This window comes from Stegodyphus dumicola, chromosome 6, assembly GCF_044657685.1.
Source record: "Stegodyphus dumicola isolate Sdum_Otavi_A_Nest chromosome 6, ASM4465768v1".
NCBI lineage: Eukaryota > Metazoa > Arthropoda > Arachnida > Araneae > Eresidae > Stegodyphus > Stegodyphus dumicola.
This window is the reverse complement of record NC_140773.1, coordinates 230,752,930-230,775,664: the sequence shown is the minus strand read 5'-3', so window position 1 is coordinate 230,775,664 and position 22,735 is coordinate 230,752,930. Positions and strand designations below refer to the sequence as shown.

Below are 22,735 nucleotides of genomic sequence, written 5' to 3'. Positions count from 1 at the left end.
GATGAAAAGATGAAGATGTCAGTAGCAGCAAAATAAGGGGCTAAAAATTAAAAATGGGAGATTCGATGATCTACTGGGAGACAAAGAGATGTGATAAAAACCCTGAAGAGTTGGCAGCTATAGCCAGTACAATTTACCTTATTCCAGATACAAGACAAACCCACAAATCTAAAAACTTCTAGTTTTATTTTCATATGTAAGAGCAGTAACTGCTATTTATCACAGAATATATTTGTTAATGTATATTTTAGATATCACCATCTTGTGATTTATCAAATTAAGTCCTTTACAAAATACTGAAATGTAGTTGTTCCATATTCAGGTTTTCTTATGATATGTAATGTATGTAATTACTGTAATTATGTATGTAAATTATTTAACTACTCATATTATTATATGACATTCAAGAAAATGTTCAATTTTCTTTTTAGGGATAAAGCTCTCATTTACATTTCTGTTTACAAATGTTTTCTTTCTGGCATTCTAAATAAGGAAAGTGAAGTAAGCCAAGCTACAAAATGTATATCTTGGCTTCTAGAAACTATTGGGTGGATCAAAGTCCTTTGCGATTCAAAATCTAAATACCAGTTGATGACAATGAAAGAAGTAAGTTTTCTTTCAGTAATAATATGCAGGAAATCTCATTTATTAATTTTTATACAGTATGTTTTCACTATCAGGACCAGTTATTTTACTGATAATTCTATTATAACAGACCGATATAAAAATTATCAGGAATTATCTCATTCTCCTATATGTGCTTTTCATAGTGTAAATGGTCACACGTTCAGCTTTAGACTGGAGGATATGTTGTATAAATCCTGGGATAGCATAGATAGTTTTTCTTATCTCCTATTCCAAAAAATGTAGTAGTTTCTACAAAGTTTCCAAATGATGAGAATGTATTAAATCCATTTTAGGATAGTGGTCATTCACTATAACATTCTTGTAGAATGTGAGGAGTTCTTTTAACAAGCATTGATTATATTTTTTAATTTTGAATTGTTACTAACTGTTTATGTATTTTATTTTGTTATAAAATTACACATCTTTGTTTTCATGTAAGAGCATAATTATTGTATTATAATTTTCCATTTGGAAATCTGTGCACACTACGATTTATGTTGCTGTAATAATTGTAATACACCTGAAAATATTAAGCTTCAAATTTTGTGTAATTTATCAAAAAAATTAGAGAATTTGTCTGTGCTTTTATGATAAGAGTGTTCTGGCAGTATCTCAATGATAATGGAGTCTACTTTTCCAGTTTGATTATATCAAAAGTAAATTTCAAAACTTCAGTTGAAGTCCAGAATTTTCATAGCATTAATTAATAATAAACATAAATTCAGCTAAAGTATAACTTTGTGCTTAAATATTTGAGCCCATCTGCAGGTATTTGATAAGTTAGTGGTTGAAACAATTAACATGAAAAATTATTAAATTGTGTTAGTATCTTTCATATGATTGAATATATCATATTATTAATTGCTTATTTAAATAAAGCTTAAAATTGTCTGCTGCTTAGCCAGTGTAGTGGTTAGCAATGCTGACTGCTGTTCCAAAGGGCCCAGGTTCAAATCCCAGAGAAGGCATGGATGTTTGTAAATGTATAATGTCTATGCAGTATGGGAGCTCTCTAAATTAAAGCCGAAAGTCCTCTCGAGAGGTTGCTAGTAGGGAAAGATGGGTGGGAGACCCTTGAAGCCATACCCCTGTGTGCTCTCCATCAAAGCTGGAAACAGAACTGAGCAAAGTTGTACTGTCACCTGTACTGTGCTCAAGGTTCTTGCCAACGACAGATGCAATCTTGCTCTCCTTGTCATGATGTATTTTGTGGGTTTGTTCTGATGTTACTGACAAAGAAGTGAGATAGTCACAACAATAACAATAAAATTTCACGTTTAGAATTTGCTGCTACCTGTTTAAATACTGGTATTTCTGCTTTATTATTATTGTGCATGTGTGAACAAGAAAATTTCTATCTTAATTTTAAAAAGTAGGCATTGAACATGCATGTCAACAAAAACTGAGCATGGATAAAAAATAACTGTTAAACTAGTTAAATTGTAAAATTAATCAGTTTAATGAAAATCTGTCTAAATTTAATGCATAGTCTTATCGAACAGATGAATCAAAGTATATATAAATTATCTCATACAACTGATTTCAAAATAAAAAAATTCTTTAATGTTTAAAAATAAATTGTCAAAAATGTAAAACTAGGATTATAATTTTCATTACCAGTTTTCAATGGTATATATTTAAATTATATTAACAAAGAATCACAAGCAAAATGTTTGGGGAAAACTGCTTGTTAAATTAAACTGCTCATTTAAATTTTTGAAAATCATTCTTTTAGATTTAGCTACATTTTTTTACACTTTTGGAACAGGCGTGTTTCGCATATACATCAGCCTCAAACATTCTCTCATGGCCAGGTGTGTCAAAAATGAATCGCCATTTAAATTGATTCTAAGGGACAGGTACTTTTGAATTTTCACATATGAATTTTTGGACAAAATATTAAACTGGTATTTTTTTATTGCTCTATGCATTGAATAGTAGAATTTATCATGTTTGGAGAATATTGACCTTTATTTTGTTGCAGTATTTTTTAGCCAGAAAGGGACGTTAATCCCGAATGAGTTACTAGTCTTGAAACGGCATTTGTGTTGAAACACTTAAATGCATTATATCACATTTTACATTGTTGCCACCAAATATTATTGCCCTGTATTACATTTAAAGAAATTCATGAAGTATCTGCATGAATGGACACCTGGAAGCTCGAATTTTTAATTTTATTATCTACTTCATATTTTGTAAAACTTTAATGGATTTTTTATTAATAAACACGAGGATTTCAAAGCAAGCAGTGGCAACACTGTAAGAATGAAACATTTTTATCTACAGCAGGGTAGACTGTCTATTGGAAATTCTAAAGGTATGTTGTTTTTAAATTTTTTGTGATTTTGCTGTTGAATTGAATTTTATGTGGCATAAGTGCTAAGAGTGTGTTATTTAAAAAATAAGCACACAAAACATTAATAATAGAAAGACAAAAAAAAAAGTTTTGTAAAGCCATCTTAGAAAGAAAACTGAACATTGATATGATGAACTGAGAAAAGACTTAAAGGGAAGGGGAACAGAAAAATATATGCCAACACTTAACACTGCGTTGGGAATTCTAAACAAATACTGCTATGCTGCTTTTAAAATTTTTGTAATTTTGCTGTTGAATTTTAATGGCATAAGTGTGAAGAAAATGATACTTAATAATAAAGCTGAATAGGCAAAAAGAAAGTAGGTTAGTAAGAGTGAGTGTTACAACAGACTAGTAGACTTAGAGCACAGAGACAGCATAAAAACCTTATATACTCTTTTTGGGCAACTGTAAAATCTGAAACCTTTCAATTTTTATTTTATTTTTGCTTTGGAATGACAGCAGGAGTAGTGGGAATGAGTAATGTAAATAAACAAAACTCTTTAACTGCCTCAGCTGTTATAGTTGGTCTGTTATAGTTGCCTCAGTTGTTATAGTCACTCAGCTGTTGCACCTGTACCTTATCATCAAAAAATAAGGGAACATGTGAATCCAGAACAGGTGCAGTTGCACCTGCAAACTGCACCTGTTTTGGTTGTTCCCTTATTTTTTGCTGATATGGGGATTCTAGGATTTCAGAGCATTTATTCATTTATTCTGGTTAGTATTGAGAGGAATGTTTTGTATATTCTTAAGCAAAATATTTTTTATTCTTCAAATGGCCAAACAAAAATAGTATTTGGCAATACATGTGATGAATCATTTTGTGGCATTAATGACAGTGATGATATTTCTAAAGAATTAGAAAGTGATAGTAAATAATGATTCAGATACAGATGCAGGTGCATGCCTTCTACATCTTAGTGACAGCACCTCTTTTTGACTAGGACATTTCAAGATTTGAAAACTTTTTATTTTGTAGGGAGCACCAAATATTAATATTGGAAGTGCTATCAAAGAAATTGATTTTTTTATGATTATGTTGTAATACAATATATTGTAAAAGAAACAGTTTCACACAATATCATCTTAGTTTACTCCATAAAATTTTTAGGTTGTGCCAGAACAAATGTAAGTGTTTAATTATTTCGGTTAAATTTATCAAAAAGACCTAATCATTTTTTGAAATATTACTTCTTTTTTTTAATTGTTTTCATGCTGGTTTTTTAATAAAGGAGATTTTGAATAATTTTTGTTTTTAATAAAATAAAATCTAATTGTTTGGATAATGTTTTTCAGATATATTTATTTACTTTAGGAAAGTCAAAAATTTTATTATTCTAGAATTTTTATAGAATGCTTATAATTGTTATTAATTTTTATTTTATAGAATTTTTCTAGTTTTATTGAATTTTTAAAGAGAATGTAATGATAAAGTTTTAAAATTATTCTGATAACAACCTGAATGAACTTCTTCTTGCAAAAAATAGAACTAGATCATAGATTTAATTTATGTGAATTAAATTTACAGTCCAAAGTTATGCTTAGCAGTGTGAATTACCCGTCACCAGAAGAAAATGCATCCCATTAGTGCATTATTCAGACAGAGAAGTTTGGTGACTGCGGCACCTATCACAAAAGGGTTAAATATTATTTTCGCGTGTATGCTTTCCTTGAGATATACTGCACAAAACTGTGCATGGAATGTTAAATGCTTTTATTATTAGATTTAATAAAAAAAAACATTTTGATGTCATCTCTTAATGAGAAAAAATGGAAATCTAACAAGTTAACTGCGTTTTCTAAGTAAGTTTAGTGTGGTTTTTTTTTTTTTTTTTTTTTTTTTTTTTTTTTTTTTTCTTTTTTTTCAGGTTTTTTTATTTCTGGTTGATGTTTGTTTAGCTACAATTATTGGCTGTTCAGGATTAGAATGCAGTTATAGTTTTTTTCCAATACAAAATATAAGTCACCAACTACTACTTGAAAAGCTCCCAACTGCAGTTAAGAAACTCACTACCACAGAAGAATGGAATAAAATTGCTGATAAAGTATGTTCCTATTTTTAATTTAATTACTTATATTAATGTTTACAAATGTTGACAATTACATGTTGATTAAATATACTACCAAGCAACATCTTGAGAGTGTAGTATTACAATATGAATAGTAAAATCATCACGCATGCTGAAAATACATTAAATCACGTGAAAATTTTATTTAGCAGCATGTTCAACGTTACTGGGAACAGGTTTAGTAAAAACTGGTTTCTTCCATATCTAACATGCTACTATTTGTAAAATTTTCTATATTTGCCTAACATAGAAAAATATCTTGCAGGTAACTGTGTACTAAAGTATTAATTTATGCCTAATTTTTATAGTTTTCTAGCTAGTTAATGCATATAATTTATTTCTGTGAAAATTTTAAAATACACAAATTTTTTACATAATTATCTTTATTTTATTTAGATAATTGACTGGCTACTTTTATTAATAAAAAGTGAATATCTTAGTGAAATAGAAAAGTACCATATCAAGCTGAGTCTATGTTCAATGAAAGGACTTCAAGAATTTCAGAAGACAGAAGTGTGGACTGAAATTATATGTAATATCAAAGATAAATAAATAAATTACATTTTGTTGCAATACATTTTATTCTGTACAAGTTGAAGTTACATTTATACATACATACATTAAATGCATATTTATAAAAATGTTACTTTTTAAATTAAACACATAGCAATATGCTGAGATAGAAAAAATAACTATTGCTAAAATTGACTACTATTATAGAGTCCTATCAAATCCTTTCCATATTTTATCATGGCAGTTGTTATTTAAGTTTATGTGTGCAGTGTAAAATATCTTTACATATTTAAACATTTTTTTTTTTTTTTTTTTTTTTTTACAAAACTACTACATTTATAAATAAAGTACAAAATAAGTAGCAGTTATCCTTTTAATAATGATACCTAAACTCCAGCTGATATCTGTTGTTGAATTCTTTGCATCATCCTCTGATCTAGCTGTTTTTGACGAAAAGATACAATTATTGCTCCTATAATTCCAAAGCAGGCCATACAACTTTCAAATATAAAGAAGTTTCTTTCTTCTAGCCACAGAACTTTATCACAGCTAAAACAGATATAATATACATATATTTAATTTGCATTTAAAAAATCATTTATTTTTATCTCGTAATAGATAACATTTAAAAAAGTTATAAAAAAAATTCTCTTAAGAGATGCTTATGTTGTCAGATGTCTACTTAATCCTGCAAAAGTCACAAAATCCTGCAAAAGAACAACACATATTAACCTATTAGCTGGGGATAATGGCATTTTTTGTCACTGAAATTAACCGCATTATGTTGCATGCATTATGCTTTATGTAGTTTTTATATCTTTAAACCTAGTGTGATTATATGGCATTATAATCTTGATGAGTCATGTATATGTACAGTCATGTTTTTACAATCTGGTACTTGAGTGCTATTTGCGAACAACTGGTCGGTGCAAGCACTTGTGCAGTTATACAACGTGAATCGAATTTGCGTAATTTGGCTTGATTTTAGTCTGCATTTAGTATTTTATGTATTAGTGATTTCAATGATTATTTTTTCCAAAATGTGACTAAACACATTTTTTTCTTTAAAAGTATGCCACATTGCTTCAAAGAAGTATTATATCGCAAATTAATTTTTTGAACACCGAAGATACTTGATTTATATATTAAATATCACAAAATTTTTTGTGGAAATAAAAAAAAAGTTGAAAGCAATTTTCTTTTATTACCTGAGGTTTGATGACTTATCACTATGAAAAAAGTCCCAGTGTGAAACGAGTTTCACAAAATTTTATTCCCCGGTTAACAGGTTTATATTGCAGCTTCAATGAAAATTTCAGATAATATATCATCTACAATCTTAAATATTTTAATATAATATTTATCTGAAAGTATTTCATAAGCCATTTTCATTCATATCAAAGATGTCTTTGGGTCATATTTCTGAAATTACTTTCAATGTACTAATTTTTCATTTAATCATTATATCCTTATTCTCATGGCATATTCCTTTTGTCACAACCCAGTGTCTTTTCCTGAATTTATCAAACTCCTGAAATTGACTGTGGTGAAATGATGTTACAAATTTAAAAGCATTTTCCACTTTAAAGAGATATTCAGTACAAAATATACATAAACATACTTATTTATACATTTGGAACAAGCAGAATTTCTAAAATCTTATTAATTTTTTAGGATGTTGTTAACTATTTGGTAAAATACCAAACTTTGATGCAATATGCTTAACTCTTTAAAAGAAATGCAATGGCTGAAAATTTCAGAAGCACACGAAAAATTGCTGATGCAATTTAATTAAAGTTTATATTTTTGGCCATTTTCAAATAAATGATTCTGAATCAGTTTTCTGCATTGTCTCATTGGCTATCCCTTCTAGGATAAAACAGGAAATTTTATGCCTGAAAACCAAAAAAGTCTTGTTGAAAGGAAATGCATTTAATGAAAATTTCCATTATCTATAATTATGCTTTGATATTATTCAAGTTCTAGCAAAGTAAACATCAGTGGTGGTATTTTCTGCCTTTGTTCAGAACCCTTTCTTTTCTCATTTACAAACAAACATGTTTAGCCCTTTGTGTGTAGTAAATGGTTGTAGTTAAACACAGTTTCAGTTATTTATAAGAACAAATCATAAGCAGATATATGCTTGCATTGCTTATCATTGAGCAAATTGCAACATTAAGCTTAAAACATGCATTTCAAAATTGAAAAGTTACAAAGTGCCATGAAAATATATGGCAAGACTTTCAAAAATTTGATTTATATAGTAAATATAAAATTCTTCGTAGAAATAAAAAAAAAATCAATAAGCAAAAAACAATTTTCTTTTATTACTTGAGGTGTGATGAACATTAGTTATTAGTTTGTCCTATGGGGATATTTTTATTTAGAAATTTACATTTTAAACAATGTCTCATCAGAAAAATAAAATATAAAAATTTGTGAAATAGATGTTCATTATAAAAGGTATGACTGTAATTATTTTCATAATATGATGTTTAGGAACATACTGATAGCACTTAAAGTTTTACCATTTTTAGCCCTTATGTCAATTCTGACTCTAGAAGGCGAGTTCTGAAATTACAAATGTAATAGTTTCTCAGTATTCATTAATCAGTGTTATGAAATGGAATTCTTTTGTCACGTTAAAATGTTATGCAGCTTAATCATGCAAAATGTTTAAGCTTAATCTTTTGTTGCGTTAAAATGTTATGATAATTTTTTTAAGGGGAAGACTCCTTAGTCTCGAAATGGCAGTTTGCATCAAATCAGTATAAACAGTGTATTACATTTCAAAATGTTGCCACAAATATTATCACCCAGTATTATATTTAAAGAAATTAAATAATGAAGAATCTGCATGAATGTATGTATGTTTCTCGCATTGTGATAAAACAGTGGTACCTAGAGACATCAAATTCTGAATAATGTAGTCTTCCACCTAAACATGGGCATGTCGAAGCTAGAATTTGGAATTTGTTTTATTGTCTCTTTCATGTGTTGTAAAACGTTACAAATTTTGGATTAAAAAACTCAATAACAAATTTTGGATTAAAAAATGTCAAAAACACTTTTACTGCAGAGACTGTCTATCATAAATTCCAAAGATATGCTGTTTTTAAATATTTTGTGATTTTGCTGTTGAATTGAACTTTATGTGGCATAAGTGCCAAGAATGTGATTAATAAGTAAACACACAAATGTTAGTAATAAAAAGACAAAAGTTTTGTAAAGCCAGCTTAGTAAGAAAACTGAACTGAAAAAAGATAGGGAAAAAAATATATGCCAACACTTAATGCTGCATCAGGAATTTTTCGTGTATACTGCTAAGATGCTTTTAAAATTTTTGTGATTTTGCTGTTGATTTGTATACAGTGTAAGTGTGAAGAAAATGGTGCTTAATAATAAAGCTAAAAAGGAAAAAAAAAAAAAAACAGTTTAGTAGGAGTGAGTCTAATAGCAGACTGCAAGCTCAGCAAAAGCATAAAAAATCTTAGCAAAGTCCTTTGGGCAAATTTAAAAATCTAAAACCTTTCAGATTTTTTCTTTTTGTATTTGTCTGTGAAAATTTTTAAAAACTGCATATTGTTGTAATAAATTAAAGTGAAAGAAATTAAGAACTAATCGCTTGTACAAAACAAATTTGAAAATGAATTGACAAAAAATTATCATAAAGCTGTATAACGTTTTAATGTAACAATAGAAATATACTTCCTAACAATGTTTAATAAATGCTAAGCTATTTCCTAGAATATAGTCATGACAGATAACAGTATACCAATTCATGTTGTTTACTGAAAAATACAGTCGGAAGGTGCTGGTTTTATACATATACATATTTGTATTTGAAATTTTAGCTTTAATATTGTTGATAATTTAGTAATTTTCAAGTTCTTTTACAGTACAAAAAGGCTTTTAATTAACTTACATGTTAAATACTCAAAAGTCAGATTCTGAAGATCAATAATTTTTCACAAATACTTATACATAGTGAGGTCATTCTGCATTATAAAATATGTATTTTATTTCTGAAGAATGAAGCAGAAAAAAATTTATTTTAAGAAGCAGATTGGTTTTAGGATTTTCATTCTCTATCACTCTAGGTCAAGAGGATTTATCAATTAGTTTAATAAATGCTAACTTCAGTTAAACAGAATTTTACTGCATTTTAAATTACATAAAGATATTTAAATACAACAGTCTCTTCGACAATAAATATAAAATTGTATACCTTCTATATACATCACCCGATATCTTGCACGAAACCATTTCCTTAAAGCCTGTTGGAACACAAGCAGGGAGATGTCTGCTTACCTGCAGAAAAAGCATGTAAATTATAAAGTGAAAGAAAATCGCTTCCCAAATAGAGAATTTATTTACAAAAACTAAAAGAAATCTAAAATATTTCAAAAGAATTATTTGGCAATAATTTACCATTTTAAAATTAAACTGTCATTTCACATAAATCAAAATACTGTCTTCTTTTAAAATTGTGTATGTAAACAAATTTTAAATGAAATACAATGATTTTTCACTTTTCAAGAAAAAATATTGGATTGAATAACATTTTTAAATACAAAATATTTTAAATCATAAATATTTTAAATACAAAATATATAAATTAATATACTTTTCTGTTTCGCAGGCATAAATCTCGCCAAGCAGACTTTATTGGCAACAATACACATAAAAAATTTTAGTTCTAAGAAATTTTTATTTAGAAGGCATAAACATTTTAATATCGCTTAAAATTTTGTAAAAAGACAATAAGTAAAGATGATAAATTTGTAAAAAGACATTAAGAATTTACTATGCTTTCATGGTACAACATCCTGATTTGCGGTTTCATATCACGTGACCCAAGTGATCTCATCTCACGTAAACTACGCTACAAAAATCTAATTCTCTCAGTAATTATCTACATTCATTTAGAGTTAAATCTTAATTTGGAATACAAGTTTAAATGCAAGAATTATTTCAATTTGTACAAATAGCTTACTCAGAAATTATATAAATCCGCAGTGCTTTATTTCACTAGTGCATTCTCATTAGAATTGATGAATTTAATCCTTGACTTTGCCTTTTCTATATTTTTGCCATCAGGTGAGCAGTGTGATTGCATCCTAATTGACTTAGGACATAAAATTGAACTATCTGGTAAAAATTCTGTGTAATTGCATGCCAGTATTGAAAGAAACAATCAATCTGATAAGAAATGGCTGCAACGTGTTTTGAAAATGAGGCATAAAAGGTTACGAGCGAGGATAATACGTTTGGCATCGATTGTACCATTTTTGGTGACTTCATCGCTTGTGCCGGCAAAATGGAAAAGTACCTATAATTAATATATTCAAGGCTGATTAAAATAATATATGGGCTCCTACCCAGGTCTCCTTTAAAAGTGCATTTTCTATACCATGCTTAGATTATTACATAATTCATTACCACTAATAATTTTATTTCAAAATTACACACTTACATAAAATATTTTATATATTAAAAATTTTCAAAATTATGTAGTCTTTCATAAAAAAACAAAACATAAATGTAGTAAAAAAAAAACTGTAAAACCTGCTTTCTCTAAATTGTGCTCAATCCTGCAACAAAAGAAAACTCTTTTTTTAAAAAAAAAATTCTATAGTTTACATCGCTGAACTGAACTACATACCTTATAGATGTAACCAAATCATTTGCTTATTTCTTAGCTTTTTCAAATCCATTTATAAGTAACGCTTAACACTGTATTTATAAGTTTTATTGTAGCATGTAACTGCATGTCTTCCTGTTGAATTACTTTATTAACTTTACCGAGATCAATAAGAATATTGTACTAATCCCTAACCCTCTCCATTTATTCCATAGAAAACAAATTAAGGATTAACATGTACCAGACCAAAAGAATGAATGAAAACAGTTACCATTACACAATAAACTGCTACAGCCAAGCTATCATAGTGCTAAGGATTGAAATTTTGATCTAAAAAATTTTAAATATCGAAATACTGTTTCAGTGAGAAATTTGACATAACTTCATTAATATTTACATATGCTTACAATGTCCTCTACTGATGTTATATACATTCATTTCTTTTCACTGAAATTGTTAATCAGTACTATGCAGATTTATAGTAAAAGTATGATTATGTGGGGTGTCTAAAGCAGTCATTTATATTAAAGCTAAAAAAACCATCAAACACTACTTTTACATGAAGAAAAAGCAAGAAAAGAACACCTGAAGGAAATGCATACTTTTATGATTGTTTCTAAAGAAAATTCACAGCCTTATTTAAAAAAACAATGCTTTTAAATAGCTCCCGTGTCAGAAATGAACAAATTACCAATGAAAACATTAAAAAATCGGCTAATCTTTGGAATATGGCAACAGGTAGTTTAGCGACATTTTGGTAAGGCGATAAAGGTTCCTAGCTAGGACTTTAGCAGTGCACATGGATAAAGTCAAGAGTCTGCGCAATGTCATTTTTGTGCAATTCAGGGATGTTTTTTTAAGTGAAAATAGGTCGACGTGTACATGGATACCATGTATATGCAATTCTTAAAAATGCGGCAAGCAGTGGGCGATTCTGCACTTTCTCCCAATTTCACACCTGATCTTCGTCATGATTAAGCACTTTTGTTCCATAAAAGTTCTAGCATAAGCATAATTTGGCTAGCAGATTGTTGAAAAAAAATGTTGAGTTTAAAAAAAAAAAAAAAAAAAAAAAAAAACATGCCTTTACTTCATGAAAACAAAATGGCGTCCAAAAAAAACAGTACTTACATATTAACGCAACCAGGCCAAAATTCGCATAAATCGCCAAATTTGGCGACCCTACTTACGGCAACCCTACATGTTATACGTAGTTTTGTAAAAAGAATAAATAACACTGGGCGTGTACTACCACAGCAATGGGTTTTCGGCGGAATTTGCCAAGAAAAGAAAGAGACTTTTTTTGGTTACTGTACCTAACAGAAGCGCCGTTACCCTCATGGAAAAAATTTGCGAAAATATCAAGGAAGGAAGCATCATTTATTCGGATTGCTGGAAAGGATACAATACAAATGAGTTCAAAAATGCTGGATTTCTGTATGGAACTGTTAATCACAAATATAACTTTGTGGATCCCAACACGGGCGTTCACACACAACATGTAGAGCGCATGTGGGGCTCAGCCAAATGGCGCAACAAAAAACAGAGAGGAACAACCCGTCATCATCTTGACTCATACCGTATCGAATTTATATGGCGCCAAGCTCAAGCTGTTAATGGCGAAGACAGTTTTCAATCAGTGCTAAAAGCAATAGCCAAAAGATTTCCGCCGAAAAAATAATTCTGCAACTTATTCAAATTCGAAACCGGAAGGGTTTAATTGCTATTTTATATTTTAAAACAAAATAATATAAAAAACTGTATTAAAAATTATCTGTAATTAATTAATGTACATTTTCTTTCTATTCATACTTTTTTACTCAAACTTACAAATCGCGCCAACCTGGTTGCGATAATACGTAAGTACCAAAAAAACTAGCAGGTTGCTGTAGCAGGGTTGGTCGCCAAAAAATCGCCAAGTTACCATAATCCAAAGATTAACAAAAAAATCTTTAAAATTCTTCACTACCTACATGTATGGATGAATCCTAAACAATAACAAAATCATTTAGCTGGAGACAAATAGATATGCTTTGTTATTGTTGATGAACCAAAGCTTTATTAAAATGACTGCAATAAAAAATATGATTAATTCTTCATTTGTAAATTTGGCCGCCTTAGACTGCTGATGTTAGCGAGGGCCAACTCTCAATCTAAAACCAAGGACATTAAACCAATGAAAATCTCCATTCATTCACAAAGGTGTATATTTATATACACAGATTAACTACATAACAAGTTTAAATTATACAAATTAAAGTTCAGAATGAATTGCAGTCTCAAGCTTTTCCTTAAGTTACACCCGGGTAAAATACGTTTTCACTGAAATTGTCAGACGTATTTCTGTTTTGCATATTATATGTACGTAGTATGGATTTATATATGTTACAGGATTTTTAACAATGAAGGGACAATGAATGGATTCTCAGTGCCAGTTTCAAACTCCTTCCTTGCTCTAATCGTAAAGTAAAATTCTAGTTATTAATATGAACATATCTTAAATGGGTATACAATTACTTCGTATACGGTGTATAATGTATATATCGGTAACAAATACAGTGTCATAGAAAAAAAAAACAAAAAGATGGCACTACTAGGTTTCCCCTCTCATCCAGTAGGGGGGAATTTGTGACTGAATGAGTCAGTCCCTCTCTGGCCCTATCGGTGAAAGATTGAAGTGACCTCGCTCACATCAAGCAATATCGGCCGACTTTTAAACTAACATACTTGCTACCGCTGTAGAATTCCGCTTACTTTTCTTCTTTGATTATGTTGAATGACTTACATGTGATGTTTATTTTTACATATGTGCTAATCTAATCTAATTAAAGTAGTAATTTATTTTCATTAATTTCCAATAATATTTTTTTAAGATAGAAAAATATGAAATCTTATGGGAAGATTTTCAATATACATTACTAAACAGAGAATGAAATTATCTATTTGAATGATAATTTTTGTAAATAAAAATTAATAGTTTGGCTAGTGTTCCACCAAAAATTTTTTAAATAAACACCTGCCATATAGAAATCCAATTATATTTAGATATATTTTACTATGAAAGAAAATTAATGTAAATCAGTATCTAGTACATGCTTAATTACAGAGGAAAAATTTTGAAAAAAGTATATAATATTCACAGGGAACTATTAAGCAGTGAAAAATGATCATTCGTAGAAAATGTAATCCTAAAAGTATATCACCTTTTCAAATTCAGAACACGGAGCACAGTGCTGTTTGATAAAATAGTCCTCATTCTGCCAACATGGTGCACTGGATTTGTTTTCTTCTCGACTTCCAGGATGGTGCAGGTATTTTCCATTGGAAGGGGTGAGAAAACTTTCTATTGTAAGCACAATAAGTGAAGTTCTGGAATATATGAATTGTATTAAATTTTTGTCATTTACTTTTAATAACATATTAAAACAAAAGTAAAAATCTTAAATACACATGTAATTATTTTTTTTAATTTGCTTTGAGCTGTATATTGAAACAACAGTCTGTGTATCTATGTGCATATGTAAAGATAAAAAGTTAACAAATTTAGAACCAATCATATATATATCATAAATAAAAGTTTATAGCATAGATGTTAATCCATATGAAGAGCAAACTTACAATTAAGGCAGATTTAAATATAAATTTTTATTTTTATTTAACATTTGTGGTGACAATTAACTGAGCAAACTACTCATGCCTGTCCCAGAACATAACATATACACTTTTAAGACATAAATTTAAAAAAATAATAATTAAGATACAATGAAAAATTTAAAAACTTCATGTTAAGGGAACCGATTTATGTTCCGATTTTAGAAACAATATTTATTCTTACACATTAAAAAATATAACGGCATAATATGTATACATATTTCATAAGAATTTACATTTACAACTGACAAATAAAGTTATAATAATAGTATTTAATTATTCATGTAACATTTCAAAATCAGAATCGCTTAAAAATACTCCAACGTACATTATCAAACCAATAATAAAGATGACCATGCGACGAAAGGTACAAAATTCAATCATCTTGGAATAAAACTGAAACCAATTAGCAAATCTTTACTGAATATTATTTTCATTTTCACTGTTCATAACATGCATCAACAGTCGTATGTCCAATCAACACACTGCTTGTTGATGGCCCTGACGACATCATTTGCAATACAGAAACGCCGTCTGTCAAAACTTCGCATTGCAAGCGATTTTCTTCATACATTTGTCCTTAAAGCTTGAACCCATAATATTTTTATTCTTTCTGTAGTATATTTTAAAATTACTTGCTATTGTATTGGCGGATTTTTTTTCCTTTTGTTTTCAGAAACAACAGTATTTTCTGTTGCTGAAGGAATAAATAACTCGTCTGATAAATTGATATGAAATTAGATTTTAATATATTGGCCGACTTCAAATGAAGTGAAGACATATCCAGAATAAAATATACAATTGATTGTTTACGTTTAGTTTCTTATAATATAGAAAAATGGGTAAAGGTTATAATAATTACATGTGCAAGAAACCGTTTCATCCAGGATCCAAAGCTAATATCAAACGGGTAAGGTTAGAATTTTTATGTACAGTAATTCAGAATTATTGTTTAAAGCAAAATTTTAAACAGCGAAGTTATGTACAACAGAATTTTTGTGATAAGTAATAATATTTTGCATTTAAACTTCTTTGAACTATGTTATAATTACAAGTGAGTTATATTTGTTCAGTATTCTAAAAGTAAAATAGCTAAACGACATTTTAATAAGGCAACTTATTAAAGTATTTGTATTTGAGCTAATATTTTATTTATGAGGTATTATAAAATCAATTTATTTTATCATTTATTCAATTCTTACTATTACTAATTTTGATTAAATTGAAATTTTTTATCCAATTTTTTATTATTATTTATTTTTATATTAAAAAAAGCTGCAATTTCGAAAGTCAGCCCTAAAGAATTTTTAAATCGTTAAAACTGCTCTCTCCTTCAAAATTAATGCTTTCCGTTATAACCCGCAGAACTTGACTCCTCTTTTTCTATTCTGAAAGAATTAAACGTGTGAAACTATTGGAGATACTGAAAACGAGAGTGAAGTAACAGTAGTAAACGCAGATATTTGTAGAAGTGGAAATGAAATAAGAATGCAGTCAATTTTAGGGCGTATTCTGATTTATTTTCACAGTTTATTTAATTATCAAAGGGGAAAGTCAACTTTTTTTTTTAATGAAACATGTTTTTATAATTTGTATTTTTTTGTTAAATGAAAGTTAAAGTTTCATGAAGCACTTCTTTTTACAGATTATAAAATGCACTGGTCTCATTATTGTGATAAAATTAGTATTTAACTATTTTAATACATCATTAAATGCTGCTAATTTTGTACTAAAGGTTTTGGTGTACAACTGAATCTTTTTGTAAACACGACTTTTTTAAGGGGGAGAGTAAATTTTCTCTTAACCATTTATTCCATTGATTTATTATTATTATTATACTTGGCATTTCTTTCAAAGAAATATCAAGCTCTGCCATTAGTAATATGTAGCTAGGGCTTTGGAGTCTGAGTCGAGCAGATTTTGGGGTAAAAGGATTCGAAGCTGGAGTCTTTTAAAACATTTCGACTGATCAATATCTGACCATTATGCATGGCATTTTCTGCTTAGTGGAAGAGACGATATTGTGTTTTCTCTATTTGGGCTTTGATGTCTAGAGGGAGAGTATGTGCAAGTACTTGTAACACGGCTGTAGAAGTTCTTGAGTAGACTATGGTTATTTTGAGTAGAACAGTAGGCTGAATTTGTTGTGTAATTTCTGCCAAACTCTGACAGAGTTAGTCACCCAAACCAGACAACCATAAAGTATCATGCACTCAATATCTCACAGGTAAAGCTCTTTTAACAGTTTACCTTTCAGGCCCCATTTACTTTCAGCTATTCAATTTAGCTTAGCTTATTGACTATGCTATTGGTTCTTTCCCGGACATTGGCTAAGTGGAGGACCCACATTAGCTTTTTCTCCAAGGTGAAGCCTAAGTATTTCAGCATATCCTGTCTCCTAAGGTAGACTTCTTACCATTTGATGCAGGGAGGGTTTGCTTTGATCTTATGCCCTTTGGGAAACATAAGGTAGTTCTGCCTTTTTTTTTTTTTTTTTTTTAATCTTGAATTTTAATTTGTAATTGTCACTCCATGTTAGTTTTTCTAGTGCTTTGGCCGCCTTTTTTCTGTAATAGTGTGGTTGCCACTATTTATTTTTAGCATAAAGTCATCGGCATAAGCCTGACTTTCAGCTACGTACCACACATGTGGTTGAGTACATGTGAATTTATATAGTAGCCTTTAAGATAGATTTCAGAGTCTATCTTAAGGGCATTGTCAGCTATAACATTCCAGAGAACTGTTTGTCATCAAGCAGAAATTTTTCTCCATATGCAAAAAAGAGATTTTTGTAAATAATACATGTAGGCCAAAAGATAGCATTTAATACTATATGTATTGAGAATAGGTAATTTATTATTCAGTTAACCCCAGGACTGATACCAAAGCTACTGTAGCTGCACTAGGCTGCAGAATTTAGGGAAGGCAAAATTTTTCAAATTTGGAAAAATTACTGGAACACAAAAAAATTTTAGAATTTAGGGAGACACTTGACAGTAGAATTTTGGACCTACTGATACTGCACCAGGCCACAAAAGTCAAACACCAGCCCTGGATAATCCTTAACTATATGTGGGAAACAGTCATAAATATAATAAATAACTAAAGTGATATAATTGAGACTTAACTTCATCAGCATGCAATACAAGCAAGACAAAATTTAGCGGAACAACATGTCTTTAGTCAGTCTCATGAGACATCGCCAGTAGTGTATAGCAGATGCTAACTAAGCTTTGTGATGATAGCCACGAATGTGAAGGTTTTCAGATATTGCTAACAGAAAGAAAAATTTTCCAGCTAATGTAATTTGTGAGAAGTAGTAATAAATGAAGATATGACAGAAGTTTTTCATTGCAATGACAGTGCCCTAATCACCAATCAACAGGCAGCAAGATCTTTGGTATGGTTCTAAATCCAGAAGATATCAACTACTGATAATGAAGAAAGTGGCAGAAAAGTTATTGAGAACAAAAAAATTTTGATCCACAGTTTGGTGAGAATTCACGATGCAGCAATTACAGAACTTGAACAATAGAAATTATGTCTATCTATAGCATTAAAGAGAAATTATTAGCACAAAAAATAAAGCAAATTAAACAACTTAAATTGAAAAAAATATTTAATAAAGCAAATAAATATTAAGCTTTATTTAGCCCAAAGGGGCATTAGACCCAAAGGGCTATTAATCTCAAAGCAGCATTTTGTGTTGGTTCACTTTTCAAACTGTTGCCACCATATATTATATTTAAAGAAACTAAATAATGAAGAATCTGCATGAATGTTTCTTGTATCTAGAGACATTCAGTTTTGAATAACATAGTCCTCCACCCAAATATGGGCACTTGGGAAGCCCGAATTTTGAATTTCAAATTTTGTAAATGTTTAACAAATTTTTTATCAAGAAACTCGATGATTTCAAAACGGGCAATGGCAACACTGTATGGAAAAAAGAATTTTTATCTCCAATGCTTCTTGAGACTGTATCAGAAATTCTAAAGATATGCTGTTTTTAAATATTTTGTAATATTGCTGTTGAATTGGCTTTTATGTTGTTTAAATGCGAAAAACATGATATTTAATAAATAAAGGTAACACACAAAATGTTAAAAAAAAAGCCCTTTTTGGCATAATATAAAATCTGAAAGCATTCAGATTTTTTTTGTCTGTTTTGATTTCCTTAAGGTCATAAATTACCATTTCATATTTTTCATTTTATAATTACATGTCATCTTATTAGATTTAAACTAATGATCTAATATGTGGAAAAATCCCAAATCCAGAATCGCCGATTATCCTGACGAGTACAGATCCTGGGTTTTGTTCTGTATATATAAGTACCAAATTAAATTGTAAAGAATTTAGAAAAATGAGTCATTTATCTCTTTATATTAATAATGATAATCAAAGAATATTTTACTTAAACATGCAAAGAACTAAATATTCAATATCTGACAATTTTTAGTGAATGTAATGAAGTATTGAATGAGGGATAAAATAGCTTGGTGCATTCATAGGCTCCAAAAGAATTTTTATTTCAGTAGTTCATAGTTATTTCTGAGCCTGTTTGTCTTGAAGAAGATAAACAAGTTTATAACATATAAATCATAATTATTTATTTAACTATGATTTTAAAAAGTGTATTGTTAAAAACTTTTGATATAAAGTAGTCTGTAAAAATTTAATTTCTTTCTTTTAAAAGAACTGCACAAATTATTTTTTGTTACTATCTGGTTATCCCTGCTTTCAACATTGTATACCACACGTGCATTTCAGTACACTAAGACCCCGCTTAACGCAGGGGATACGTTCCATCAAAGTAGAGCGTAATGCGAAACCGCTAAACGAGGCTATCTTAACATGTAAATAATGGGGTTAGGAGAAGATAAGTAGAAAATTGGTTAATTATTAAATTTAATAATGTTTTTTAATAAAAATAAAACCAAACATTCATTTCTTACAAAAATAAAACAATATAAATGAATATACTTATAAAAACAAATAAAATTCTAAGTCAGTCAGATCATTCAGTCTATTCTGTGTTTCCAATTTTCTGATTTTTTGTCAAGAAGGCATTATGATAGTTTGGCTTAGTGGCATATTGCCCTCAATTTCGTCGTCAATCCATACAGACAGTCGTTTTCCCATTTCCTCTATAATGTTATTTCTAGAACAGTTAATTCTAGTTGCAGAGCTTGACGTAGCTGCAGTTGCCGATGACAGTATTTTTTCTTTATTCTTAAGAATTGTCCTTATTGTTGAAGTTGCCAAATTCAATGCAGCACTAATTTAAGATTGACGTTCACCAGAATCTAATCTTCTAATCACTGCATTTTAGTTTCCAGTGAAATGCTTTTTCTGGTTGCTTTCTTTTCTTGTTTTTTATTATAACCCATGATAAAAACTAAAGATCATAATATTTGTCACTGTATTAATCGTTATAGTATTATATAAATTTATGCTTACAATATGGTCAACAAATGTTTCAAATGATAAAAATGTGTCCGTAATGCACCGTACCAAGCAAGAAACGCAACTACACTGTTTCGGATATGTTATTTGGAAACCTAGCGCTGCGCACAATTTTGGGGAATCCCCGTAGTGCTGCGAGCAATTTCGAGGAATCCCCGGGTTGAAAAAAAAAGAGCGCTAAACTGAAACAGCGCTAAACGAAACAGCGTTAAACGGGGTCTTACTGTACATGTGAATTTACATAGTGCACATGAATTTACATGCTTTATTTAACCAAAAGATGCCTACCAGCTGGGAAAATGTCAATATCAGCTCTATAGATCTTTTATTCATAAAATTTTGTTTATCTTATAAAATGCTTCATTTGTTACTATTTGTAAACAGTAAAATATCTGTGAGCCATAAAGCTAGCAAATTGCCAGATGTTTTTCAGCAAATTGCCAATGAGTTAGCCAGTTGTTTTTCAGCAAATTGCAAATGAGTTAGCAACTTTTTGAGGGCTGTAGATAATCAGGAAATACCTATTTTGTTATGCATTATTATTTAAATTGGAATTCTGAGAATAAATTTTTTAATGTTTTTGTTCAAGGCATGGATGGCTGAACAGAAAACAGAAAATGAAAAGAAAAAACAAGAAGAGCTGAAAGTGCAATATGAAAAGGAGCAGAATTTGTACAATAATAGGTAAATTTTCTTAAAACTGAATTAATCGAAGAATGAGAAATACTAAATCGTCTGTGAAAAACTGTTTTTTTTTTTTTCCTTTTGTTATTGTTTTTTTTTTTTTTTTTTTTTTTTTTTTGTTGTTGTTGTTGTTGTTGTTGTTCTTTGCTTAATTTCTTTAATACATCCTTTTAGATTTATTATAGTATTTGAATAGAACATGTGGCAATGATTAGATAGTTCTTAAGATGATATAAATTTTGTGCCTTCTGAGTTAAAAAATGATTGAAATGTAGTGCTGTTAAGTGAACCTAGGGCCAAAGTGTCTCTATGGTAAACAAATATACTGAATTTTAAAGAGTGCATTTATTCTATTGTGGTTTATGTGCTGTCGACGAAGTAGATTTAATGGTAAGCAAATATAGTAAATTGTAAAGATTGCATTTATTCTATTGTGGTTTATGCGCTGTCAACGAAGTAGATTTAATTCAATCCAATAAGTTTAAATGAAATGCAAGAAAAAATGCATGTAGTTTAATATTCCATACAAGGAAGTCATGTGGTGCAACATCAGAATTTTTACCTTTTGGAATTGAGTAACTTAATATTATAGTGGTGATTGTTCGGCAGTTATGTATTATTTAATAGGAACTGCTCTCCCGTTGCCGTTTTGTAAACAATGACTTCTGTATTTTTAATATTTTTAAAACAATAAAGCTGTCAATCTTTAAATACTAAATCTATCGTATTTAATGGTGGAAAAATCTGGTGTTTAAAAGTTTATACATAGCACTGAAAAATAAATTTCATTTCTGATTTTGCTTGGATGGAAGAGATCGTATGCATTTAGTTTCTTTTGTAAATGTGTGTTTTTATGCATGTGAAATTTTTAAGCTATGCTTTTAAATTATACTAATTTATATGTGTTGACATTTTATTATAAATATATTTCAGTGTCAGTGACTGCAAATATTTCAGATGTACTAACAATCACTTCTGGTATTATATATTCTTTTCATGTAATTAAAAAGTCAATATAATTGGACTTCACTAATTTTATGATACAACTTATTGCTGAAGAGAATCTTGGTTTAGTATGTAAATAATGTATGGCAAGTTTTCTTAATTTGGGAATAAGTTAATTTGAAAGTTACTGAGGGAGACAACTCCTGTTATAATTATAATAGTAAAGCTGTGAGGCTTCAAAAGGGCAATTTTTTTTAAATCCAAGTCATGTGTAATTGGCAAATTTTTGTGTTTTCAAGTGGTTCTGTAAATAATTTACTCTCAACACAGCCAATGCATACCATGCAGCCAGACTGGAATTGTCATAAAACATACCTGGAAAGGTCACGGAATTTCATTCTTGTGTTTGATTGGTAACCCTAATATAAGTCCAGGATCCAAAATTTTTGAAAATCTGCTAATTTCAGATTTTGTTAATTTCTGAGTTTCACATTATTTTTAAGTCTAGTAAGGTACCACAGAGAAATTATAAAAGAAAAAATATGAAATGGCAGTTTGCGAAATGATTAATCTAGAAAGTATCACTGATTGATTGTATAGAAAGTAATAAAAGAGATTATTGTAAAGGAAAAGATACAATTTGCAAGACTTGTATGGAATTCAGTAACTTTGTAACTGAACAAGAAATTATATCTCTATAAAATTAAGGAGAAAAGTATTAACATGCACACACAAAAAATAAATAAATAAAATAAAAAGAGAAAAAATCTG

The 22,735-nt window shown here is 29.3% G+C and overlaps 3 protein-coding genes across 5 annotated transcripts in view; 2 read left to right on the top strand and 1 right to left on the bottom strand.

The window, feature by feature from the left end:
- LOC118187095 (focadhesin) overlaps positions 1–5,885 on the top strand; it is a 112,528-nt gene extending 106,643 nt beyond the window's left edge. Inside the window, exons 32-34 of one of the 3 annotated variants that reach the window (XR_004757887.2) lie at positions 432–606; positions 4,889–5,034; positions 5,455–5,631. Coding sequence is in view for 2 of the 3 variants with exons in the window: in XM_035357288.2 (XP_035213179.2) it covers positions 432–606; positions 4,858–5,034; positions 5,455–5,610 (508 nt within the window). In the remaining variant the exon portion in view is untranslated. Of the gene's footprint in view, positions 1–431; positions 607–4,857; positions 5,035–5,454 lie in introns of all 3 variants that reach the window. The other 2 variants (XM_035357288.2, XM_035357289.2) reach the window with 2 other exon arrangements.
- On the bottom strand, positions 5,621–15,395 carry JTBR (jumping translocation breakpoint protein JTBR). The gene is made up of 4 exons (XM_035357293.2): positions 15,195–15,395; positions 14,419–14,584; positions 9,800–9,882; positions 5,621–6,120 (listed from the first exon to the last, which is right to left on the bottom strand). Exons 1-4 carry the CDS (start codon positions 15,248–15,250, stop codon positions 5,958–5,960), a joined length of 468 nt encoding a protein of 155 aa, XP_035213184.1. The 5' UTR covers positions 15,251–15,395; the 3' UTR covers positions 5,621–5,957.
- A 174-nt stretch (positions 15,396–15,569) lies between these two features.
- LOC118187096 (uncharacterized) overlaps positions 15,570–22,735 on the top strand; it is a 57,941-nt gene continuing 50,775 nt past the window's right edge. The window contains exons 1-2 of the mRNA XM_085819640.1: positions 15,570–15,776; positions 20,925–21,019. Coding sequence (XP_085675766.1) covers positions 15,705–15,776; positions 20,925–21,019 — 167 coding nt within the window. The 5' untranslated portion in view covers positions 15,570–15,704. The remainder of the gene's footprint in view (positions 15,777–20,924; positions 21,020–22,735) is intronic.